General features: G+C 36.9%; 1 protein-coding gene across 1 annotated transcript; it reads left to right on the top strand.

Annotated features, from left to right (window-relative positions):
• The first annotated feature begins 24 nt into the window (after positions 1-24).
• On the top strand, positions 25-27,827 carry DNAI3 (dynein axonemal intermediate chain 3). The gene is made up of 23 exons (XM_071810478.1): positions 25-65; positions 5,382-5,480; positions 6,782-6,820; positions 10,940-11,121; positions 11,668-11,772; positions 12,611-12,778; positions 14,291-14,490; positions 14,760-14,876; positions 15,511-15,701; positions 16,563-16,687; positions 16,791-16,880; positions 17,300-17,389; positions 18,108-18,236; positions 20,149-20,222; positions 21,649-21,784; positions 22,565-22,652; positions 22,880-22,980; positions 23,800-23,863; positions 24,267-24,397; positions 25,107-25,311; positions 25,699-25,790; positions 27,006-27,139; positions 27,714-27,827. Exons 2-23 carry the CDS (start codon positions 5,396-5,398, stop codon positions 27,718-27,720), a joined length of 2,553 nt encoding a protein of 850 aa, XP_071666579.1. The 5' UTR covers positions 25-65; positions 5,382-5,395; the 3' UTR covers positions 27,721-27,827.
• The last annotated feature ends 130 nt before the right edge of the window (positions 27,828-27,957 follow it).

The following is a 27,957-nucleotide window of genomic DNA, read 5'->3' as shown; positions in this document are numbered from 1 at the left end:
TGGCCCGTCCCGTTGCCCTGACAACCGCACGGCGCCAGGGACGCGGCGGTGCCGGGGCCGCGCAGGTACGGGCGGCGGGGCGGGCAGCGGCGGGACGTGGCTGGGGGCCAGGGGGATGAGGAGCCCCAGCGGCGGAGGTGTGAGACCGAGGGGAGGCCAGCGATTTTGGCAAGAGCCCCCGAGCAGCACCGGCCTCAGCCACCCCTTTCACCCTGTCACCTGCACCGGGCTCAGCCTCTTCGCTGTGCCTCCCGGCCTCATCCAAGATGAGAATCGTGTTTTTCTGAGACTTTTTTTTTAAAGCAAAGGTAAAAGTCTTACCCAGTGTAAATCTTTACAAGGTAACATTTCTGGTTCAAAAGTCGTAACAAGGCAACATCTACTGTTTTGCTTCCTGACAGTATCATGTTATGACAACTTAACTATAATTGACTATTGAAGTACTGACCAAATGGTTAATAAATGTTAATAATGTAGACCAACTGTACTGGCTCACACCAGAAGTTCAGAAAGGGCCTGGGCGAGATTATAAAATAAAGCCATATTTCCACTCTTCACACCCTTTTTTCTTGGATTTAGGGCTTCATTTCTTCAGCCAGTGGTGTTGTTATTACTTTTAGTAGCCCTTAATTTTTCACCTGTCGGTTTGCCCTGTTATTTTTTGAAACCGTGTGCTTTTGGCAGCTGTCTTGTCCACAGGCAGCATGCACCATAGTTCAGGTACCTCTTGTGCAATGGAATACTTTTGTACTCCTTTTGTTTGTCTGTCCCTTGGTAAGCTCATGTGATGCCAGCTGCATCTGGTATTATGAAAGACTGTAAATAATCATCCCCCAGTCACTTTCTCCAGGCCTCCCATGATTTTGTTGACTTCTATCATATACTCTCTTCAGTCCAGGCTAAAAAGAATCCTGTTTTATTCCTAGCACAAAACATGTTTCATATCTTCAATCATCCGTGTTATACCTTCTCTAATTCTATTCTGTTTGAATGGAATAAAAGAGAGAAAGAGAACACAATATTATCTAATGTTTTCATGAAGTTTTCAATTTTGTTCCCTATGCCTTTCTTATTAATTCTTAACCTAAATTTACACATATTGTACTTATCATCCCAGAGCATGTAATTATCTCTACTGATTTCTATCAAATAACAAATCTACACCCGTTTCAAGTAGGCCTAACTTAATGAGAAGTTGTATGTGTGAAATCAGGTACACTCAAACAAAGGGAACATTGTACGCGAATTTCTGGAGGGCTAGTATTTTTAAAGAGTTCCTAAACATTTACTGACAGAAATGTGATTTTCAGCTTGATAGTGACATAAAAACAAAAAAGCAAGCAGCATGTTTTCGATAAACTCCTTGTAGTGCTTTTGTTAAATGGCAATGCACTCAATTCTTCTGTCATTCCAAATTATAGTTAATCACAGTGCTAAATTAGTAATGCACGCAGGCTTGACCTCAAATCATTCAATTAGGCAACTAATGAATCATTCTCTGTCCTCAATTCAGACAGCATCTTTCGCAGTACCAACAGCTAATTAACTTTCCCCTTTTGCAGTACCTAGCAACTTTGTGGATTTGTTTTATAAATGTAAATATTTCAGTACATTAAATGATTAGGAGAACACACTGATCTTATTTTTCCTCTTAGCCTAACATTCAAAATATTACAGCTATCTATAAATAAAATAGGTTACAAAACGTCAAACAATGTTGTCAAATATTTGCTTAGGTTTTATCAATTAAATAGTGCCACATTGTGTTCCATGGAAAAGTTGCTGAAAAATTGGACTGATTGTATGTAATCACATTCTAATATAATGCATTACCTACTTTTAAAAAATAAACTACGTGCCAGTGTTTAAGACAACCAATTTTCAAGAGCTATTGTTTTCTGTAGGTTTTGCACTGTTACATTTTTGAAGTCATGCTAATTTAAATGTTGTTTCCAATCTCTCTTCTAAAACATAGAATCATGAAGGTATATAATACATTTATACATATAATACATTTGCATGTTTCTGGACAAATATGCATATTAGAGTCCTTTCTAAATAAGCAATATAGAAGGGGATAGGAAGTAACTACAGATTAAAGAAATTAACTTTTTTGTCATGTTTTCAGATAGTCCTCTAATACAAACATTTTTTTTTTTCCATTAAGTTCTGGATAGAATTTGGTACTTTGTGTAAAAACTTATGGAATGAAAAAAAACCAACCCCCTGAAGTAAGAGGTAACTTGTGAAAATACTAATATTTTATCTTACACATTAAGAACCATTAGGGTTTTCATTCCCTTATTTATTTTTTTGGCAGAGGAGGGGTGCAAAAGATTGCTCTTCAGTACCTATTTTAAAGTTCCCAGTGCGTATTCCTACAGGGAGCAGCTGGGGGTTAGTAGCGTAATCCTGTATAAAAACAAAACAAAACAAAAACCAAAACCAACTTTGCATACATACTTTGTAAATGGCTGTGGGCTTGATTATGCTTCCAGAGAAGATTTTTGGGTTCTGCCTTTGTTCTCTTCGGAGGCCTTACAAGTCTCTGAACCAGTGACAATCACATGCCCACAGGATGACAAATGGGCAGAGGAGATATGGTGTTAGGGATATTGTAAAAGGAGATAGTTCCTTTCTGCTTTTCTGTCTGCTTTCCAGCTGGTGAGGTTCTGTGCATCACAGATGGAACCATGAGCAGTCCTATTGATCGCTTATTTATTTGCAACCCTTAAAGAGGGATGCTTCTTGTATTAACGTGTGTCTGTACGTACACTCACTGACGTTGCCTTCCCCGGCACTGCCCTTACCTGTATGGTGCTGTGTGCACTTCTGCTCCTGATTCTTTCAGTAAAGGAGGAGGAACTGCATTATTGGGAGACAATTTTCAAAAGTTTTAAGAGTTTTTATAAGAAAAATATACTTGAATTCTGATGAGGCAAAAGGCATGTTTTTACTTGCAAGTTGTTGCACTAAACATAGGCATGTGACTTATCTCAGCCTGCTCACTGCTTCCCCTATTCATGTGACTTAGGGTTTAGGTTACTCAGAAGAACTCAACATTTCCAAATTGGCTTTGTTTCAATGTATAATTAGGAAATGGTGAAGTAAGACAATGTGACTGTAATATATATGATATGGTTTATATTGTCTTTCAACCAATTTCTAAAACAGCTGGCCTCTCCTATGCTGCAGGGCTGTCTCTTTTATTCAAGAGTGTCAAGGTTGGTTTCAAATTAGAGTAGTTATAGAATGCATTTATAAGATGGGTCACAATTATTTTTTTAAGTGTAAAATATACAAGGAAACAGATAAGAAATAGCTTTGCACTTTTTGTTTGTTTGTTTTAGATAAGGGAAAATTAGCCTCTTTTGATCATCTGAAATGACATACACTCAAGTTAGGTAGCCCTAAGTGTCTCAGAACTATAAACTAAGCATATCGTACAATGTTGAGGCTCTTTTGAAAGATTATAACTGGAAAAATATATTGAATGCTACCCATAAATATATTGTCAATGTTTGTAGTATTGTATTTGATGAAAGGACAGTGAGAATGAGGACAGAAAAAACTCCTTTCTCATTACATTCACCACACATTACTTACGTGTTTTTTTAATCTTCCAAAAACATCATCCTTTGCAAGGCAAACGTTTCAGAATTCTGAAACATTAATCTGTTTTGCATTGGTATCCTCGCTTTTTGGAAGAGAACTCAGAAGATTAAATCACAACAGTTCTTCAGATGGATTAATGAAGGAAGCTGTCTTTGCCATAGTGATCAAACAGCAGAGAAAAGCACTATCATCCCACGGATGCATTTTGTCACCTGTGATCTGCAAGATCCAGTATGACAGACAAAAGAGCCTGAGGATTTATAGAATGTATTTATAGAGTATATTTTTCTGGTTTGGTTGGAGAGAAAAAGAAAAATGCACAACTGTAAGGAGAGTGTCACACTCTGCTCCTTTTAAAGTCGACACCAAAATTGACCTCAAATGCATGGGAAGTTAACATAGAACCCAAACCCAAGCTATATCACCAGGCAACAATCTGTGAACTATGTTTTGCCATCAGTGGTCATCTCAAAACTAAAATTCTGATTGGAAGCTAAAATTCTGTTCCTTGCTTTGGAGTACTTGAGAGCCGTGTTACAAAACAGAAAACCACTGTTTCTCAGTCTGGGAATGAAAGACCATACCAAAGGCAGGATGACCACTGAACTGCAAATGCACAGGCCACAGCATGTTTATTTTAACACTCTCACTATTTTAGGCCTTTCATTAGGAAAGTCTAAAGATACAACATGTATTTTATAAACCCACCTTTTCACCTTAAGCATCTGGACAGTGAATGGGCTGTTCACATGTGCAAGCAGACAGGCTGTAGCTCCTGTAAGAGTTCATCAGAGATAGTTATGTCCTGACACAGTTCTTGAAGGTGTCATCTCTTCATCTCTCTGTCTTATAAGTGCATCTGCTTTCTTCTTGTTACGTTGAAATTATAATAGCATCCAAACACTGCAGGTGCTTTGTAGACATTTACAAAATGGTTCCTCTTCCAGTCAGTTTACAGTCTTGATAAAAGGTGGGAACATGGAAGAGGGAGGACACGAGCAAACTGAGGGTCCCATTGTTCTTATACCAGCTGAATGCCTCCAGCTGTTCGATAATAACATTAACACTTCTAACAGAATTTGGGCCATCCCGACTTAGTTTTTTCATCACCTGCTGTGTGTGCACTTTCCACATGATGGTGCTGGCAGTGCCTTTGGTGGCAGCGTGCTGCCTGCTCTGTCCAGCTCTGCAATGGAGCTTGGTCTTTCCCAGCTATTCATTTTATCCTGGATATTGGGAGGAAGGAGAGTAAATGAAACAAGAGCAGCCTCCTGTACAGCATCGTCTCCAGCTGTGTGGCTGCTACATGTAATTATGCATACAGCTTCTTTCCAAGTTTGCCCTCCACAGAGCTACACTGAAAAATGAACTGGAAACAGAAAAGCACAGAAATGCTTTGTGCAGCTGAGTAATCATTTACACTGAAGGATATTGGGGCAAATATTTACAACTGGAGAACTTTCAACTGCACTCTTCCCACTGTAGCTCAGTTCCTTAGCTTTCTGTTCTAATTCAACATTCGGGGTAATTGGTTTCTATACTTAATCACCCAGGACAGAAAAAGTACATATTACATATGTACAGAAAAAGTACTCTTATATATCATACAAAATACTGTTTATGATTTAAAATTATGGAACGTACCTTTTGGGTGTGTATGAAAATATTATTATAAACTTCATAAAGTTGTGGACCAAATTTTCACTTATACATGGTACATTCAGTTGCATGTTTTAAGTTTATTGATGGTATGTATCTTTCTCTAGAGAAATCAGAAAAAATGTCCTCGAAAAAAACCTCAACGAAGAAACAGAAAGGTGGAAAAAAAGCTAAGAAATCCTCAAAAGGAAAACAAACAGAGCTTGGTACGTAAGGTACAACAGCAATGAAACAAGCAGTAATCTGGTCTCATGTGACAGCTACCTTAATTGTTTTGGGCCCATACATTTAAGTAAATGTGAGATAAATGAGAATATGCTATTTCATATAAATAACTGAGACACCTACAATTACTGATTATGGTTTTGTAACCAATATGTGGAACATAACAAAGCTACATTGCAATATTTACACTTTGTCTTGGTACTTTAGATGTAATAGTTTATGGTGTTGTAATAACAGAATTTGAATGGGAAATTGGGAAGCTTGGATCTATTAAGTGGTGAGATTCACAAAAGCTAACAGTCCAGGGAGAGAGCATCAGACAGAGAGAGGTGTCCCCAGAAACAGGAGTTCAAGTGCTCAGGATCACAACATAAATAAATGTACAATAATAGAGCTTGAATATTTACTAAACTCTCACAGTTGAATTTTGCAGTGCATTTTATTGCATTTTTTTCTGAGGTATGCTGAGATACTGTCTCACATCATTTATAAAGTGTAAAGTTAATGGAGTGTAAGGCTAATGAGCCTTTGCTATATAAAAATATTTTTTCCAGTGATTAATGCACATTCTCAGAAAAGATGTGAATGCACCCTCGCTTGGGTTTTGTTTTGTTTCATGGATTATTTTTTCTGCCATGACAGCCACCTTCCTGAAATTGCTTTCGCCCCTTAATCACCTTCCCCCCGCCCAGCTGATTAATAGCTGTTGTGCCGCAGAGAACACTTTGCACATCAGTGCTGGTCTCTCCTGCCCTGCCTCGCTGCCGGGTTTGCAGATCCTCTCTCAGCACCCTGGCACCCAGAGCAAGCCTGTGGCCCCTGCCCCTGTCAGCACACCAGCCTGTGGTGCCAGCAAACCTGTCGCGTCTGTCCCCTCCTCGCACACCTGTCCCATCTGTGCCCTCCTCACAGGGCATGGTTTGCATGGAAACTCCCCCAGGTGGCAGTCAGTGCCCTTTTCAACCACGGAAACTGCAGCGTGCACCACAAGATGACCAATTTCTTACAGCTTCTCTCTTGCGCAGACCACCTGCTCAGAATAAAAACGAGTTTCAAATCTCCGCAGTTTCAAAATAGGCTAACGCATCCTGAAGATACAGACCTATTCTAAAAGGCTTCACTTATTTCTTGCATTAAATTTGAACAGAATAGAAATTACTTCTGTTTTTTCTTCAGAGTTTAGTTTTAAATCTATTGAGAGATTACAAGGAAAGGACTGTATATTTATAGTTACTTTGTTAGGAAGAAAAATTACTGATAACATCATGTCATTACATTTCAGATAAAAATGATGAAGTTGATCTTTCTATGGCTAGTATAGGTAAGTGCTATGATGACTGGGCTTTAAGGTAAAAGCTTTGGAATACTTTAAGCATTTTGAAGCTTCAATGTTACTAATGCCAGGGAAATAAATGATTTTTTAATGAATGAGAAAAAATAGGAAGCACAAAGAAATGCAGCTATTACAGTGCTTACAGTAGCACTCTGAGTAGCAGGCAGTGCAGCAAGGAATGCTGAAACAGGTATGCGTTTGGAGATGATGTTTTTATCTTGTGTTGAGAGCAGCTGGGATGAGGGGAAGTAAAAAGCGTCACAACATAATTATAGGGTGCAAAATGTTGGCATTTAGTAACAGTTAAGCAATTGAAAGAAAAACTTGAAGCATTTTTATCATTTTTTAATATTTGATCTTTGTTAAATCATTATGAAATCTGGTGAGAAGATGATTTTAGCATGTCACTTGCAGTTTTTAACCATAGTTATCAATAGATGTTGGTTAACATCTTTTGCTTTGTAGGGGGAAAATCTGCCATTTAAAACTCACAAGATATCAAGCATTTCTTTTGCCTTATATACAAGAAAAGTGCAGTTGTAGTGTGGCCGCAGTTAAGACCTGAAGTATGGGATTATTTGAATTATTTTATTTTTTCTTGCACACCAAACATTTTTTTTTTTTTTTCCACGTTTCTGGTTGGATTTTCTTCTGACCTGATTTGTGCTTTATCAGAACAACCCAAAGGGTTATCTCATTAATTGGCTTTTAACACTACGGCTTTTGTTGCTGAAAGCTAAAACAATGTGGCAAACTAGGAATACACAAACTGGGTAATTTTTTAAGATATCATAAATCACTTGTCTTTCTCCATATCCCTTTGAGCACACATGTGGGAGTGAAAATTGCACTCTGATTAGCATCAACAAAATGCCTAAACTGCAGTTAATGAAAGTGGACAGCAAGTGATCCCTCAGATTATGAAAGTGTTACGGGGGTTTTTGGTGTTTCTGGACATACTTCGTTTTGTCAGTAAAAGAGAATTTTACCTCCACCTAGTGGCAAGTAAGGCTAGAGCTGTAGTATCTAATCTTGCTAGAAACCTGTTGTTAAAAGCAGGAAAATAAAGTTGCTGTGTGCAGCCACTGTCTGTGTAGGATTTAAGGTGTCTGCATGGTGTCTCCTCAGCATAAAACCTGCAGGTGGTCTCTGCCTCTCTTAGAGCTTCTTGATCCTTTGTGAAGTACTTACAACACTGAGAGCTGTTGAGTGTTACAAATGAGTACAATTTACTATTAAAAAAAAATGCTGCTGATGTTATAGTATAGAATCTATTATTTATAGTCTATGTCTACTATGTAGATACATCTCTATTATGTACATTCTATAGTAGAGAATCTTTTTTACTATTCCATACTATAGAATTTCAGTCCTTTAGACTAAAACAATGTGCATATTTTAATACTGGTCATTACTTTGTTTCTGCACATGGACTTATAGCAATAAAGCATTGAAAAAAATACACTTAGAGTATCTGTCCTACTCTGCTCCTCTCATAACAATGTCTATTGTATTTTTGCTTAACTTTAATGCATGTGTGTATTGTTTCATTTGATATTGAAGCCTACATATCTTTGAAAGGTTTGGGGTTTTTTTTAGCATTAGCATTTGTGATTCAGCATTTTAAAAATAACGTCATACAAGCTTCTTGAATAAACACCAGTCACTTCTGGTTAGGACTTCTGGTGTATCTAAAAATAAAAATAAAATTTATTGTTTGAGCTTACTTAAAGTTATTTGAGCCATAGGAATAATATTATGAACACAAACAAACAAACATAAGAATCAGCAAATTATATTTATAAATTTTCTGTAGGTTTTATCCCCCCTAATTGCATGAGCCACATAACCTACTCTGAAGACTGGGATATGTACAAATTTCTTGTTCCTTTACTCTCCTTTCTGTCCTGTCCTGTGAGCCAGTTGCACACAGTAAAGGAGGGAAGTTGCATTCTGTTTTGATGTGCAGCTCTGGGTTTCTATTCTCTTTCTATCCTATGGAATTTAATTTGCGAAAGGAGGCCTAGTTTATTTTTTTTTTCTCCAATATATTGAAAAGTAAAGTATATCTGCAGTGTTGCAGTTTATAGTTGAGTTTGAGTCTGCTTCCCCATGACTTCCCAATGAGGCATCACACTCTTGGCTAGGGTGACCTGGGAGCACTGCAGATCAGCTTTCGCAGCTACTTAAAAGGACTAAATGTTTTGAATTATCCTGGAATAAACACTTTTTTCTGCACCTGGTTTCATAGTCAAGTTGATAAGCAAAAGCAAAATCTAGGTCTTGGCCTTATTATGTACAGAGAATGGATGTCAGAAAGGCAAGCACAGGGACTCCAGAAGATAAACAAGGCCTGGCTTGGTTTGGTGTTACCAACCGTGAGTTAGGACCACATGACTTTCAGAGGTATTTCTCAATCAACATCCCTACGATTATATATTTTTGGAAGCATCCACAGAGAAATTCTGGAAATCTCTGAGATATCAAAAAGGAAAGTGGTGCAATGTTGACCACAATTTGTGAAGAAAATGAACTAATGGACTGTGCATGCTACCAACGGATTGTGTATACTACAAAATAACTACTGAATACTAAGTAAATCATACCTGGTATAGTGAAGGGTGTACCAGAAGCATCATGCATATTGTCAGTTTTACTGGATGACTATAGCAGAGTAGATGCATTGGATGAGCAGCACTGGAAGATTTTAAAGGATAAATGTCAGATTCGTCAAACATTATGTGTTATGTGATAGGCTTATGCAGAGATTTAGCTTCCCGAATGATAGAGATTAAGAAGGATTTATCATTTTGTCAGTCCTTGTTGGCTTAGGTTAGAGATGACTTCTTAAAACATGCTGAACCAGCTGGTCAACATAATCATTTTAGTTATATCAACTTTAATTTAAGGCATACACAGAGAGAAAAATACCACAGGTGCTGGGAAACCATAAAATGGTAAATAATTCAAACTAAGAAAAGATAATGAAACAAAGATGATAGAAAATATTAGCTATTATCAAAAAGCCAGCTCATGTCAGTACATAAAAATCCCATGTATACGTGTCCCTGAATCTCTTACACTTTCCAGTTTATTGAAAAGATGAACATTCAGAGTGAACATCTGCAAGCCTTTTCAGACAAAAGTACTGGCCTTCAAGAAGAATGTCCTTACCTGGAAGCTGAGCACAAGCCTGCTCCTCATGGCAGCGTTGCAAAGGAAGAGAAGAGTCTCTCGGATGGGAGGATTCAGCTAGCTGGGCCTATAGTGATCTCAGTCACGTATAGCTGTTGCATAAGCTGGAAGGCAGAATGTGTACTATGGGAAGGACCAGTGTCACATACAGACAGCCGACACATGCTTTACAAGAAGCATGGTATATTATCTTCAGATTGAGTGTTTGCAAAGTGCAGTTGATGGGTCACTAACTGCACCCAGCCTCACTGAAACCAGTGAGGGTAACAGTACTGGAGTTAGGATAAAAAATAGCTTCATCCATATTGATTCAGAACAAGCTAAGAGGTCATATGTGTAGAAAACAATAGCCACCTATTCTCCAGCAAAGCTGAAAATAAATATTTGGCTTGAATCTTAACAACCTTGCTTTAGTCTCACTTGCTTAGAGAGAAATAGATGCAACTGGACTCTGAACTCGATGAGAGGAAGATGAAAGTCCAAAATCAGAAAAGCATCCTTATTTGGGAGGGTATTGAAGCCTCATCTAGCTTAAACATTGGTTTAATATGACACCACTCTACAAGTATATTTAGTCAAGCACTCTCTTAAATCAGAGCCATGCAGTTGTGTTCTTAATGTCCATTCATGACTCTTCACTAAAGCTCTTAATCACCTGTTGATCAAGAGGAAAAACCCCTCATACTAGGAATAATGTATTCATTAAGCAGAAAATGTTAGGTAGAGTCTTTTTCAAGATTAAAAAAATGTAATATAATTTGTATTCCATGCCTTCCAAAACAGCAAAAATTAAGCTGAGAGATTCAAAGGCATTCTGCTAGGGAACAGTAAAGAACCAGAATTAAAGTGTATGGTTATGTTCACACAATACTCTGATATTTGTTTATCAAGCAGTTTTGCTTTCTTTCACAGGTCACCCGGAAATCTTTCCTTTAATTTTCACTACAAAGACCCAAGAGATTTTTAGTTGCCGAGCTGATGAAGATGTCACAGAAGAAAATTGTTTCAAACTTATTAAAAAAGAGGACATCATTCAGGACCTGAAAACAAGAGCTGCAGTTTCTGACTTCTACCCTGTCAAAAAAGTTATCCTAGTATGTAGCTTATTTCATTCTCACTTTAAGGCTTTGTGCTCTCAGAGTACGTATTCTTTCAAAGATAAATCCTGTCCTTGTTTGACTCTGTAAATACACTAATGCTGTAATATCCAAAGGGTATACAGGTCACAGACCACTGTCAACTCAAATTTTCTCATGGATCACCATGCACTTATTTTTTAAATAACTTCAGATTGAAAATATGCTAAAAGTATGTAAATATTATTCGTTTTGATTCTATGCACTGGCAGAGCTTAATATATTTTGGCTTCCTCTAATTCACAGCCTTTTTATTGAGAATCATTAAAACAGTTAATTTTCTGTTTTCTGTATGAAAAGATTAGTTTTATCCCAGGCATATTTTTATTACAAAATCAAATCAATCTGTTATTTTCAATTAGCACATGGAATTATCTGTTAGGACCATGAGATTAACCAAAGATACTGAATTTACACTAGTGGTAGCTTTGCCAGTCACAGGTTTATGTCTGTTTTGTACGTTATTTGCTTTCAGTTTCCCACTAATTGTTTTACTTAAAATAGGAGTATCCCGGGGAAGAACTTTTGGTAGTTTTTGATGCAAAGTTCCAGTATGGACAGAATTTTTACTTGGTTGCTTCTGAGGAAGCCAAGGAAAACCTTCTGAAGGTAAGAAAATCCAAGTACACCACAGCATTGTTCTCCCTATGAAAATACTTCAGAGTTTTGTCTCAAACATATACTTCAGGAATGGTACTGTATTCATAAGCATCTGATGGGCTTGTCATGCCAGAATGTTTCTCTAAAGGTTAGTCTGGTACTGGAAAAATACATTTATCACTGTAAAAAATATCTTTTATACTGAGAAAAACTGAATAAAATGTTTGTAGTTTGCTTCAGAGGGCCAGTATAACACCTATTGCTGCAAAGGCATTCATTTCCTCTGCCAAGACCCAGGTTTCTAAGACAGATATAAAAATAGAAGATTACAATATACTGGGCATCTTCAAATAAATATTATATTTCACAATATGTATGTATATGTTATTCAAATAGTACTTTAAAATGTTATTGAGTTCTGAATAACTCTAGATACACAGCAAATTTCCCCTTGTGCTTTGTATCATAGGAGAAGGTTTATGGGTAGATTATACAAATTTTCAAGGTGAGTTTGTCACCCAGCATCAGGAGAAGTAACAAGTAATAGAAAAGCAAATTGTAATTCCAGGCAGGAGGGCCTAATGTAGAAAATCACTATAAATTCTTGTTACGTAACAGTGATTTACTTTCTAGACAATCTCTCTTTAGTAGTTAAACATGTAACATTTATTGGAGAATTCTAATGCACAAATGAATGAATGGGACCTAACGCAATTGTACCCAGCAACACTGTGTAGAGAGACAGAAGAATGTGTGAATAAAGGCTGAAAAATGTGTTTCTAGTCAATACTTACATTTCATTAACATTCTTTTTTAAATTACCATTTCTCACTGTTTGATATCACAGCCTCCAGAAACTGTAGAAGAAAAAAAAGATGACGACGAAAAAGAAGAAGAAAGTGAAGAGGAAACCCTGGAAGTCCAACCTTATAAGCCTCCTGTCCACAAACCTTGGGTTTCTCTTGGCAGTGAAAAGGAAGTGGAAGAGGAGTCTGTTAAAGAGACTGTTACAAAGGTCAGAATCAACAGATGTTAACCATACAAACATTCTTTGAAAATTATTTTAAGTTCCTTAAAAAAAAGTCAGAAAACTGCGAGTTGAAATCCTAGTTTTCCTCAGGGTCTTCTAAGAAAACAAAAAAAAAAAGAGAGAGAAATAGAGAAAAATAGAGAAATGGCTCAACTTTTAACAAAAACTGAAACTGCTGAAGAAACTTTTTTTTAAACAACTCTGCTCTCTTTAAATCCTGCAAATAAGGCATGTGAGACTACATTGGACATATCTGCTTTTTAAGCTGGAAATCCAAAAGTCCTGATCATCTTTGGTCATTAGTATCTCTGCCACTTTTCGCTCAATTTACTATCTGGCCAGATTACAAATTGAATCATTGTAATTATATTCTTAGGACCTAGTTCTATCTCCGTGGAGCTCAGTGAACTCTGTTTCATTATATGAATGGCATTTAAGTCACACAGCACCTTTAAGGCCTCTCTGCTTCGGAATCTATGTTTTCAACTGTAGGTACTACAAGCTGACTTTACTGAGGGACATACTTGATTAACTACACCTACAGATTATACTGAGAAATTATACGTGCAAAAAGTAGATCCACTCACAGCTGTCACCTAACTTGTAATGTGTGGTGTACCTCCAAGCATTTAACTACCAATCGGTGATTTTTACTCAATACCTAAACCACTGTTCAGGGAAGACTGGCTACATTTTGATAGTTCTCAGCAACTGGACATCTTGCTTATACTTAGAAGGGTGTCTGATTGCTCTAAAGCTAATTTACAGTCATTAAATTTAACCTACATTCACAGTCTGAGTATTCTGTACTCTACCTTGCTGGCAAGGTCCACTCAGAAGTATTCTCAGCTGCCTTCCCTTCTGCTTCTGTGGGAGGTGCTGGAAACAGTACTTGGCTGTGAATCCAGGACAAAGAAATACCTCTCTACTCCCTGAGATCAAGTGCCTGCCTCTCTTTGAGGGCAGAAGACAAGCCACATCCCTTCTTCCTTCCGAGTTCTCACTATAAGGAAACTCCTCATTCAAATTTTTGTGGGTCCTCTTGGGGATACTCTTCTCTCCCCAGGCACTCCAAGGGAAGTGGAAACACTTCACCCAGAGTGGCGAATTGCACTAAGAGGGAAGGCCTGAAAAGTCCTAGGTCTTGGAAAGCCAATGCACTATCACACAAGACCTCCTGTAAATCAATCATTTAATCAAAGGTGCAGTTCTGATACTGCATCAATTAGAAAATGTAATTCACTTATTCTACTAGCAGTAATCCAAAACATTACTTAAAGGCAACTTCTTTTTTCATAAATACAAACCTGTCTTCTGTTACGTATGTAGGTTATTTATATGAGCACTTCAGATTTTCAAAATGCAGAAATATAGGTAAACTCAGCACAGAAATCACAAATAGAACAAAATCCACAATTACATAAATGCTGCCATTTTACAGAATGAACTTTCAAAGAACTTTCTCCTCTGCTAACTACAGAAACACCTCTTTTCCAGATTAAGTATAGGATTTCTCGAGTACGCAGGAAGTTCGGTGCACCAATTACATTTACTGATAAGAATGCTTCACATGTAAAAGACAGTTACCTTGAATGTACATCCTATCAAGACAAATCTTTCAGCATTAAAATGCTTGAAAAAGATGTTGGCATACAAATGGTTCCAAAACTTAGAGAAGCTATTACTCAGACAACATGGTAAGTGTGAGAAAATTTGTATCAGCTTATTTATTAAGCTATGCACTGTTTCTGATCTCAACTAAGGTTATGTTAATTAACTCTTCTGGAGTGACTGAGTTACAAACTGATTAAGAGAACAGGTCACATCTTTCTTCTTTTGCTCTTTTCCAAAGAGTTTCTAGAAAAAACAGAATATACTTAGCTTTTAATTTTACACGTTACATGGGTTTCTGTCTTTGAAATTGTTTCTATACGTACTCACATTCAAATTTACTCCAATTGGTTAGGACCTATCCAAAAAATGCAGCCACACAGTATTTTCCTATAGAATTGTCAAATGAAGAAAAAGAAGAGAGTCTGTCATCTGGGAAGCTGAAGGAATTTCTTACATCAGTACATTTAAGGTAAAATTACTGCAGCAATACACATTTAAGGCTACCTGGAATTATACAGAATACATGCAAGAGCTCTTCTCTGAGTGGACTGTTGATCTGGTCAAATACTGATTTTGTTTGTTTGTTTGTTTGTCTCTGTAAACTTTTCTTTTTTATTATTATTTTCATATTAACAAATATCAAGTTGTTTCTATGAAAATTTCTATAAACTCTATACCATACAAATATGAATGTTGGTTTAAATATATATTTGAACTGCTGAAGTTGATAGTGATACATCTTTCCGAGCAAGCAAACACTGCTCACTCAAGCAGAGGCTTATGCAGAAGAGCGGAGGTGGTGTCCTACAGCCCTTAGTCATGGGGCAAGTCCCACTTACGGATGCTTTGGGCGCAAGAATTGGACAACTGCACTGTACTTAATCCATACAGAACTTAAATTATTCGTACAACTAATTATATTTAAACAGAAGAGGGTTTACTTATGCATCACTGAGGAATTAATACTTTTTTTTTTTTCCACTATTGTGGTCATAATTTTGTGTAAAATAAAAGCTGCCTCTTTACAGACATATTTGTAATTCTATTGCTGAGTAGTCACATCTGGATTATCGAAAGTGTTAACTGTTCTTTTCACAAAACAGAATGGAAATTGCATTGCAGCAAAATGAAATTATGAATGCTTTTTTTGATGACTGGAAGGCCCTAACAGAAGAGGAAAGCAGTTCTGGTGGAAAGCCAGATGTTTATCTTAAAGTATACCAATCATTTACAGATCTACACTACTTCAAGGACAGGACTATTAGCTGCATTTGCTGGCATCCAACCATTTCTGGTAATGCGTTTAAAATACTGATTTGAGGCTTGAATGATATGTATTATATAAAACATGCATCTTTCATAGAATTATCAGCTTTTAAATTTAAAAACAAATCAAAACTCATTTAGTATGTCTGTCTGAATTGATGATTTCAGACAAAGTAAAAAATGAGCCAGTTAAATTCCGTGTAGAGTTCAGACCGGACATGTAAAGTCCCTCACGCCAATGTAGCATTGAAGATGACAGTAAAGGGCAATTTCTCCCTTCTGAGGCTCATCTCAGCGGGGCTGACACGGCGCCAGGTCCTGCTGGTGGCCCTGCACACCCCTGCTCTTCTCCCCACAGCTGGTCTTGTAGCGTGCACAATACTTGTGAGGAATGTCACAGCCACAACGGGACATGGACATCACCAGACACACTGAATGTCTCCTCCTGGTCCCTGCTCTGGAGTGTTGCTCTACACAGTCAGGCTTACAGGCTTGATTAAGTTCTGCATGAATGTCCTAACTGCACAGCATACTAATGGCCAACACTGCAGCCTGTGTATGAAGTTAACTTGGCTACAAAAGATTTGATTTCATGATGGATGGCCAGGACTATATGCCTGTCACATCATCTCAGGTGTAGTATTACACCATTAAAGAGTAGTGGCAGAACTTAGGTTTTATGACTCATTGTTAAATAACCCGATTTGAAGTAATAAGATAATTTCCTCAAATTTTATTTACAAAAAGAAAAATATAAATACATGTTGGGATTTTTTTCTTTTTTTTTTCATACTGTATTCAGAAAGTATAAATGTAAGTCACAATAATTAACAGCATGTTGAAACTTTAATTGTCTCTTCTGAGAAAATTAATCTTCTCTCTCAATCAGGGATTATAGCGGTGTCAGCAAGAGGGCGGCTGTCTTATGAAGAGCAAGTTAACCTTTCTGATAAATCATTGCTGCAGCAGCCAGTAATACTTTTTTGGTGTTCCTTTGACCCTATCCACCCTCAGGTATTTAATCAGGACTTTTAAATATGCCAAGTGTTTAAATAACAAGAGAACAGACAATTAACGTGACTGCGTTTCTCACCTACTCTGTTTTTCTTCCTTCTAGTTAGTGTTGGAGTGTCCTGAAGACATTTGCTGCTTTCAGTTCAGTCCAAGTGATCCCAGTATCATTGCTGGTGGCTGCATCAATGGACAAGTATTAATTCTCTGTTTAAGAATAAAATAGGATAATTATGTATTTTCTTACAGTGTAAAAATAAGGGTGAAGGGATGTACTCAGCATCTGTAATAACACATAGTGTCACAATACAGATGTCAGGGAGTCCCAGAAATTCCCTGATCCTGTACTGAAGTTATGCCTGGTTATTCTGTAGTTGAGTCATTACTGTACGATGCTTCTTTGTAGTACTGATAAATAGGTCAAGCTATAAAGATAAGTGTAGCCTTTCAGCTGATTGCATCAGACCAAAGTGGCAATACTTTAAACACTTCATAAATTCTAGAGCAGAGAGTGAATTTCTTATTTTTCCCCAAACCTTCAAGAATTGTATTTGAATAAATGTGTATTAATATAAAGGATGAAATAATTTGTAATATACTAATTTCTCGTTGCAGGTTGTACTGTGGGATATTTCTCAACATGAAGAAAAGCTGCAAAGTGTAAAACCTGTTGCTGATGGAACTGAGATAACAACTGTTAATATGGTGAATGTTACCATTTTAAATAAACTGCAGTGCATCTATAGGTCTGTGGGGAAAAATGGGTGAAGGTGTCCTAACTTAAAACAGAGGAGTAAATAATCTTTGCAATGAGAGACTAGAAAGGATAAGAAACATGATGAGTTCATGAAATAAACCCATTATCACAATATAATTTCTACCTGATTGGTCCAGCTTAAATAGTTTTACTGTATTTTCTGCAGACTTTGTCTTCAATAAGACTGTTATTTAATGGGCACCAGCATATACTCAACTCTTGGTTCATGAAGCCTATCAAATACATAGAGCATTTGTTGCTGGATAAAATATTGACAATTATTCTGGAAATGTATGGACAGAAAAAAGGTAGCTTGGAAGATGAGAAGCAGGTATCAGTGGAAGGCAACTACAAAGGGGATAAGCAGAACAGAGACGTAAGAGCAGAGGAGAACTAATAATTTAATAACTAATAACTTAAGTGAATATGTGTGTGCCTGTGGAGGCACGTTGGAATCCTTTTTAGACCTTCATATCCAAAGACCTGTTTTGATGCTTTCCATTTCTTTTACCAAAGAGAAGGTATTAGACCCCTAGAAAGCTCTATAAACTGATCTGAAATGTGTGAATAAGCATTAACAGTATGTGAAATAACCTTTTTTCTTTGACAGGTCTACTCTTGTGTTTTGGAAATACACTAAGATATCTCTTTTTAAAACATTTCTAGCCATCGCTTATGCAAGTCCAGCAGAGTAGCACAGAGCCACCCCTAGTGAGATGTTGTGTGGTCTCTTCCATACCGGATAGTCATGAAAAACCAGTAACAGATATACATTGGCTACCAGATTATTCCGAGGTGAGTTTAAAGATTCGCTTTTTTACTTTTTACTGTTTTCCTAATCTACTTCAGAAATAATAGTGTAAACTAAAATATTAAAGATTCAATTATTTATAATAGCCTTCATTATTTCTCACTGCATTTTCTAAATATTGAATAGTCCAGTGCCACTTGTCCTGTTCATTGTGCTTTACAACTGTGCTGTGTTCTCAATGTGATATGAATCTGCTTATACTGGGGAAAAAAAAAAACCTGTAACCTTACTGAAAATTGTGATTCAAAATTACAATAAGCCTTCGCGTATCTAAAATATGTTGAATTTCTACTATAAGCAATCTAGCCTGCCAAGAAGAATTCAGAGGAATAATTTCAATGACCTAAATATCTAGGCACCCAAGAAAGGTGTTATTGTAGTTATGTTAATTCTTCTAGGTACTTCCTATGTACTCAAAATTTACATTTTCTCTGATGGTTTTAAAGCTCCATAGTACTTAGGGTCTACATAGTTAAAGGGTCTAACACTATTACATGAGTATTGGATGCTCATTTACTATCAAAATACTACAAATGATCTTTAAAAGGTTTATGTTTTATTTGAAAACAATTTTTTAAGACTTCATAAATAGTGCAGTCCTTAGGAACATTACCAGAAAAGTGGGGAAAAGGGTGCGCATGTATCGTAACAAGAAAGCGGATACAGCTGTTCATTATTACATTATGCTACAGTGGTACCCATGGATACGAATTGGTACCAGATGTAAACATGAAGAAAGGGATTGGACAGCAGAATGTTGTTGTGGGTTTGGTTGTTTGGGTGGAGTTTTTTTTGGCCAAGGTTTAGGCTCAGAAAGCTGTTCTTATGTTCATCTGGGATAACAGATACAGGAAACCCATGCTTGATAAATAACACTGACAAAGTAATCACTTTCTCAATATTCAGCAACAAGTACTAGCACATACTTTTTGTTATATAAACATGGAATGTGGGAATGTGTGTCAGCATTTGCACAGCATTGTGGTTTTTATGGCACTGTGCCTAAAATCAGCAGTTTATTATTACGTATCAATGAAAAAAACATTCAAAGTTATATCCAGAACTTAATTCAGATTTGCACAGTTGTGAGACTGTAATTTGGACTCCAGGTAGGCAACTCATGAATCAAAATAAGAGTAGGATTTGCCCTAAAAAGAAAAAAAAAAGTAGCTGAAACTTTGCCGTATGGTTGATAAGTATAGTTTCAGCCAAAATATATATGTTTTGCATATAGTGGAAATTATATTGGGTCAGGGCATAGCCTATAATCACTTGTTCCCCTCCCTCTGACATCTTTTCTTTATTTTTCTGAATAAACTAAAATAAATTTTGTATAAGACAATGACTCTTGGTAAATGATAAGTACTATAAAACCTGCGGAACCCCACATACACAAGTTAAACTGTTAGTAATAAACATTTGAAGGCTCCATTACCATCCCACAGTGTGGTCTAGCTGAGTAATAATTTAAGAGACATGACCCACGGTATAAACTTGGCAAAGAGATATCCCCCCACTACACTAAACTGTTTGAGGTAAATCTATCAATGATTTGCTCTTTGGTTAAGCTGGATGAAAAAGTTACAAACATGACAACTTAAAGAGAGCCTGACTTGCAGTGGTTCCAGCAACTGTTTATCCTGCTTGCTTAGTTCAGAATTTTAGGTATTTAGGAGGCAAAGCCAGTATCAGTTCACTTGAAGTGCATTTGTAAAATAGCTTGACTTTATATCTACAAGTTAGTAAGTCCTAATTTTCAAACCTGAACCAAGCAGAAACAGTTACTTAATTTTGAGAAGCCCACTTTATATGTTGAAGTACTTACTTAGCAGAGTATAGTTTTTGTCTCTCATCATCATCTTCTCCCTCTGTAATTATTTTTTCTGTTATTTTTAGAAAAACCAAATGGATGCAACTTCTGAAAACAGAGCTGAAACTTTTGTGCAGCTTGTGACCTGCTCTCCTGATTGGTACATACAATACCTACCCTACAAGGCGTCTTCCACTTCCCTTTGGAAAGCTTTATGAAGCATGTTCAATGATTTAACTAGCTCATGTCTGGATTCCTATCAGCCTGTCCTGAATAGTTGAAATTCTGTATGCAGAAGACAAGCATATAAAGTTCTTGGCCACTTAAGCCCTTTACTGTAACAGCATTAAGGGTTCACTAACTGAAAAACCTGATGTGTATAGGTTTATACTCTACTTATACTTTAGGACTGTTGATCACACATACGTTGGTCTGCAGATCACACATACGTTGGTCTGCAGAGCCATACCCCAACACTTAACATTGATTTTGTAACTTCCACAAAAAGCTGTTAAAGATTTTGAGGTCACAGAAATGCTGTAAACAATATTTAGACTTGGAGACTTAGCTGGAAAAATTATTCTGTATGAAGATCCTCTTTCATGGACTGAATAGTCATGATGGTTATGACCAAATATTATCCTGTGTGAAAGACTGACAGGAGGACAGAATGCAAGAAATGGAAATAATTGTTTAGCTTTCACAATGGCAAAAGGCTTAAGGCTTCAAGGCTGCATGGCTGGGATCAACCATGTATTTGCTAGTTACATCAAAGGGAGGGTCAGAGAGACCAGAATGTGGTAATGATCTGAAGTTGTTTTCCCTAATCAAATACAGAGAAGATTTCCAAGAATTAAGTTAGAAGAATGATTGCAAATGTAGTCGATAATAGGTTTACAGTGTAATGCAACTAATGCACATGGAAGAAATAATTTAAACTACTCACACACTAGGGCTCCAGATTAAAAGTATTCAGCCAAAGTGAGAGCAGGGAAGTCACTGTAATGTCATTCTTGACTAGCACAGATCCCTGAGGAACTCCTGATAGAAAAGGGAGAGATGTCAGTAATGAGGAAAATTTTCATTGTCTATATTGAATCAGTGAATGAACGACCAGAGTAGAGCAACAGGAACAATCAGAGGGCTGAAAATTCCAATGAGATGACAGATTCAAGTGAGTGGAACCATTTGCCTTGAATGTCAGCAAATGAATTGTTATGCACAAGAACTGGGAATCAGGTTCCATTTGAATTACTAGATTACCTGCTACAGAGTTCCTCTGTCCAGTTCTTGTAGCCTTCGGGAATTTTGCCCAGGTAGTGCCAGGAACCTCACCCAGTAGCTTTCCATAAGTAAACTGTATGGATGCTCTCTAGCTGCTTTGGTATAGGTAAGAATTGATGAAATGTTGAAAAAAGGAATATATGCCATCAGTTACAAAAGAAGCAATTAAGTATCTAGCATTTGTCTGCTATGTTAAGTTAGAAGATGAAAAGCTAAAAAAACAAGAGCAACTTTAAAATGTATGGAAACCTGCATCTGACTGACACAGAAACAGGGAATAACATTATACAATCGTTTTGCAGCTCAATATTATTTTGGAATAATCCAGCCATGAAACCTTCATCTGAGAAATTAAAAGAGGAGGACATTTTCGGTATGCCCTTTGATGTTCCAGATACTTCTAAGCATCTAGATCTCTGCTGGAAACCTCTCGTAAAGGTACTGTAGGCAATTATACCACAGAAGGATCAAGCCAAACTGTAGATATGGCCAGAATGCCATAGGAATGTTTTCTTTTGCTTTACAATTCTTTATTTTTTCCAGTAAATTGTGAGTTCCTTGTGAACTTATTTATGATTATGAAATGAAAAGCTTTAATGTTCCTCCAAGAATTCAATAAAACACATTTTGAAAAGCTAACTCACAAGAAACAGCATAACTGCTTCTTAAAAACTGCAGTAAGTGCAAAAGCAGTTGTATTAACAGTGTAAGTTCCTGCCAGCCTTTTTAACTGCTGTGCCACCTCAGGGGCTCCCAAAGTGTGGAACATGGCCATGGTCAACAGAACCATAACTACTGGCAACCCAACAGTGAGTCTGATGAAAATGGTCATAGCAGTTTGTGAAAAAAGTAATGTTAGGTAAAAAAATCTGTTCAGTAATCTTTTAGGTAAATATATATATATATAAAAAATAGAATTTTGGACCTGCTGATCTGTGCTGCTCGGAATAGCTGCAGCTGGTACAGTTGTTGAATCAGCATGACCACTGAAATGGTTATTTTGCCAGAAACATGGCAAAATCCTTAAATGGAATGGTTAACACAAGAGGAACCACAGCTTTACATTTTCTCTGTGTTTGCCCATGAGGCAGCAAATGCTGTTCATGGAGTATTACAAAGAAACTACAAAGACCTGTTTCATTGCAGCAGAAAGTCATTTAGTCTTGTACCTCAAAGATCTGACAAAATGAGTTAGCAAATGCTTTTTTTTCTGAACAGATAAACCTGTGTGAAAATGATACCAACGCAGAGTACAGTCCCGTAAGAATTAATTTCAGGGAACTGCATTGTCAGTACAAAACCTCAGGTAATATTTTTATTACACTGTTTTGGGGAAAATGTTTTTAATAACCTTATATTTCAGTATATATAATACATAATGGAAGCTGAGCAACAGAATGTTGTGTAGCTAAATTCATCTGGGGAAAAAGATTTCTTAAAGATACTGGTATTCAAAGTGCAACACGTGTTGACTGCAAGGATGTGTACATGTATTGAATACAAAAAAGAGCAGTTCTATACCTTACACACTAGACGTACCTGCCAAACAGAGCCTGTATAGAGAGAGGAGTACTTCAAGCAAAAATGTGAAAGTGCTAGAGAGTATCTCCACCGGCCTTCTTGTTGGAACTGAAGTAAGTGAAAATAATAGATTACTAGTGAAAATCTTAATCCAAGATGTCCAGAAGACTAGGAAATAAAACAGTATTTTCACACGTTTTCTTCAGGAGTTAACTAAAAAGATCTGTCTGGACATGCCACACTTTACTCCCATTTTAATGCATTTAGCTACATGCTTATAATAATTTCGAACCCTCCAATATTTGGTAGATTATGAACCCTTACTTCAAGGGCAGAATTAGAAGACGTTTCCAAAATACGTTGAATTTAATTATCTGCTATCAGGAACTAAACAGTATTTCCTTATTCCTGAACCCGTAAGATTAGTAATATTTTTTATTGTTGCCCCAAATGTCAGGTGAAAACACCTATAACACAGACTCCTCCACAACTTATTTCTGCTTCAGGAAGCCCCAGCTATTCATAGCTCTCTACCTACCCCACGTGTCTAAAATTCCAAAAATGTTCCCACTTTTGGGTTCATACGGAAATGAAAATTTAGTTTCTAGCTACCTTTTTGCTTCTAGTCACCTTTTCCCCAAATACTGGAGCAAAGCATGAACTGTGAAAATGGAGCAGCTAATTCTGCAGGAAGGTCTGCTGAAATACATCGAGGAAATTAAAAGCTGTTTTGGCAATACATAACTGAAAAGTGGTGATCAAAATTTTTAGTGCTTTTTTCAGTCATTGGCTGCAAATTTAGGTTTTAATTCACTCAGAATGTATTTAATGATGGTTATAATTAAGTAAAGTCCCAGCTTAAAAACAAGCCATTTTGTTATAAGCCACCAAGCTCTAACATCAGCATTTACTTGATCTTTCTGGCATCACAGGATGGAGATATTGTTTATTCTGACTGGAAAGTGGAAATTGATAGTGACTCAGAAAAGCAAGTTAGTAAGTTCAAGTTTCTCAATACCTGTTTAAACCTTAATGTACCATTAACTCAAAATATTTGTACCTATACTCTGCCCTTTCAAAGTTCCTGCTCATCTGCTATAGTCTATCCCACTGATGACACCAGGATTTAGCAGTACCCCCAAAGCTCAAGCAGTTCAGCTCTCATGACAGAACAGCAAAAAGCCTCTGCAGTGTCACAGCTGCATCGCTACGTCCCTATTGGCACAAATCATGGAAGTAACTGGAACTGTGGCAATTGCAATTTCTATGCCTTGTGAGCCAAATAATGAGGCTGGCGTCTTTGGAGCCTGTGCTGGATCCTGTGCTCGTTTCATCCTGTGTAATTCCCATTGTGAAGATGATCACCAGTTACGAGCAACTGTCTTTTTCATTTCATTAGGTCAGAAGCACACACAGAAATACACCATCCACACTGAAACTATCAACAGTCTCCAGAGATCACCATTTTTTGAAGACATAATTCTAAGCATTGGAGGACAAACATTTGCCATTTGGAAAGAAGGGGTTACAGTAAGTTACTTTAACACAATCGCAAAATAATTTATATATTTACAAAACAGAACTATAATAGCTTCAGAGACTGTATTTTCAGAAATGTTTGTAAGTCACAAAGCTTCATAGTTTAGAAATAAATCAGGTATATGAAAATATTTTCCTTTTTCTTGACATCAGGAAACTATTTTAGAAATAGCTTTGTAAACTTGCCTTTTACAGAACAAATGAAGTGACCTAATTTCATTCCAACCTTGCAAACTACCTTCTCAATAAATTATTTCTGTTGCTATGGGAACCAAGAATAAAGGGAATGTGTGATAAATAGGTCTGAAGAACTCATACTGAGGACACAGTCTCTTAATCCTGTGAAGATAAAGAAATGCCGGGTTTTTTACAGTTCCTCTCATGTAGGAATCCAGGTCAGCTGCACCTGGCAAAATCTGTAGACTACAGATTTTGACAGCAGATAGACAGATAACCTTAATAGACTTCAGGTGAGATATCAGGTTTTTTTACTTCCCTACAATTCTCTCTATCTGCAGAAGGTGATACCAATTTTGCCATTGGTATAATTTTTGTAATAGGATCATTGAAATTGTGAATGTTCCTACATGACAGGAGATTTCAAGTAGTGAATAGATCGTACTGTTTGATTGTTGGGTCTATCTTTTATTGTTTTGGTTTTTTGTGTTTGTGTTTTGTTTGTTTGTTTTAAATAATCAAGAATGGACCAATCCTTCACTCAAGCTGCTCTACAGGAAGATACACTGCAGGAAAATGGTCCTTAACAAGACCAGGAGTTTTCTTCATTGGCAGAGATGATGGAAATATAGATATTTGGGACTTATTGAAGAAAACGTATGAGCCATCTCAGTTCCAGAACATCTCTGAATCAATAATCACTTTCATCAGCCCCTGGATTGCCTCACGTATGTAGATAGTGATTGCATTTTACTGCATCACCCTGTATGCAAAATGGCCTGACTCCAGGGCACACTAATTTATAGAATAAATACATACCTCCACTAATTTAACACTGCACTGTATATCCAAAAATGCATGCATCAGTTCTAAGTGTACTACCATGGCATTAAGCAACTGAAAATATTTAATTTTTAAAAAATTTGAAAAGACAAACATTAAAGGGAATTTCATTTGTCAAGAAGACTGGAGAGCAATACCGCTACCTTTTGCTGCAGTTAACAATAAACCAAAAAGACCACAACAAAAGTGAACTCTCTGTAGCTCATGTTTGGGTGGAGGTATGTGTTACTGTGGAATTTAGATTGTTTGTATGTTTGTCAAATGTCTTTCAGCAAACCAGCATTTTTTAGCTGTTTCTGATGATCTTGGCGTACTGCATGTTTTGGAAATCTGTCAGACACTAAGTCAGCCTTCAGAGAATGAGGTTGGTAAGAATATTTATCCATCTCTGTGACAATATATCCTGAAATATCAACACAGAAACAGACCTGCCTTCAAATGGGTGGCAATTAGTTTCTGATCAGTATGGCTTTATTTTACAAAGATCACCTGTAGCAACGCTGGCTTTGTGCGGAGCTCGGATTGGAGGCACCTAAAGGAAATCTGGGTGACAGTTGGCAGAATTTCACTGCTCACACCCAGCTACATGAAAACAATAAAGAGTTCAGCACTTTTTGCCACGTGCATTAAACGACACCTGGTTTCATGCACTAAAACCATGCTATATAGTGCATGATACTGTAAATATACTGAGTTTCTCTTTCTTTACACCTTTTTGTCTGCATCAGTTTTTCCCCTGTAAATTTGTTACTTTGATTTAACATGTTTTAGTATTTGGTTCTAGCTTAGTTAAAGCACATTTTGCAAACAATTACTAACATTACCCCTTATTCATTCTCTTCTGCAATAAGGACTACCTGTACCTAAGGCCCATGGGAGCAATGGAAACAGTTTTAATTTTTCTTTATTTCCAAATTTTCAGTTGTTCTTTCCCACCATCTCCCAGTCAAAGATCCAACTAGTGTTTTCATCTCATCCAGCCCAGAAGTCTTACCTGCTACCTAGTCTGTTATTTTTACATTGCAACGTTGTCTTCCTGTCCAATCCCAATTTTAAGTTATGTATGCACTTAAATAGTTTATAAATATCCCATAAAGGTTTGCTGTGCGCATGTAACAATATAGCACGAGCCTCATTCTAGTAAAAGTAACCTCTCTGAAGCAAGGCAGGAGCTAAGTGCTATAACATGAGGAAATACATGCTTCTGCTCAGATTATATGTGTTTTGGAACTACACTAAAGCACAGAATTATTAACCCAGGAGCAGTCACTGATATTTAGATTATGTTCATTCTAACTGAAGTATTCACTGAAAAATGTTTTTGTAGCGACTAATGGAGGTCCTGAAGGATAATCTACTCAGAGTCAGTGTAATAAAAAATGTTTAACCCCATGTATATTTGTATCCAGAATCAATGGGTTTCAAACCCCATCTTATATTGTTTTGCTGCAAATTACTCAGATAACTAGCGATATCTGTATTCCCAATACAGATAAACTAATAATACAGTTTAGGATCATCAAAAATAATTCTGTGTCTTTGGGTGTGTAATGACCCTTGTTTGTCATTGTGTTAACAGCATGACACCATACTTGATTATTTTGAAAGAGAAGTCAAATATCTGAACTACTGTGAACAAGAGTTTCAAGAATATCAAGAGCTTCAAGCCAAAACAGAATTGAAATCAAGCTGGAGGCACAAAGGGAGAAAACAGTATGTTATAATTGGAACAAAGATAACTTTTTGTTTCTTTGGGTCTTAAAATGCACCTGTTTTGCTAGGCAGGATTTCCCGTATTATTTAAAAAAATCAGGGTCATCATAACCAGAATAGCTTAGCAGGTCCTTATTTCATATTTACAATTCTTGGGAGTAGAATTGGTGGTCTTAGTTTACCTGAGTTCAGCTCTTGGTTAAGTGCAACTCCTGCAAGAGCACTGTGGACATTTAACAACTGTGAATTTGCTTTTCTTTTTGTATCGATTGTTCTTTCAAAAACATAGACTTTACCAACTTCTCTATGAGCATTGCTCCTTCAAGCAAGGAGAGACTCCAGCCTTCCATTCTTTATTCACATAAGGATTTTGGCTATCCATTCTTTTGTAAATGGTTTAATAAGAGCAACTAATCAACCAAGGAAATAACAATTCAGTTAACGTAGCCCTAGTTGGTGCCTATTTTCATTATTTTGTGATAGCACTGATACTATCCACTAGAAAGCAATGGGAATGCTTTCAGGTTTCAAAGCTTAACAGCACATTATTGTCTGTTATGTGTTTTTTCTTCAGAGTATGACTGCTCTACAGAAAACAAAAGAAGAGAGAGAGGAACAAGAAAATGTAGACTACGCCATGTTTCTGGACCTGAAGAAGCAGATATTAGCAGACTTAGTACTAGTAAACAGTCAAGAAATACTTTCCTCATTAGATACTGAGACCCCATTACCAACTTTAGAACCAGCGAGTTTTTTGTTTCAGGACCTCTCTATTTCAGCAGAACATCTTTAGCCTCAGAAATAAAGATCCTGCAGTT

Source organism: Patagioenas fasciata, chromosome 6, assembly GCF_037038585.1.
Source record: "Patagioenas fasciata isolate bPatFas1 chromosome 6, bPatFas1.hap1, whole genome shotgun sequence".
Classification (NCBI taxonomy): Eukaryota; Metazoa; Chordata; class Aves; order Columbiformes; family Columbidae; genus Patagioenas; species Patagioenas fasciata.
Note: the sequence above shows the minus strand (reverse complement) of the source record. Positions and strands in the feature narration are given on the sequence as shown.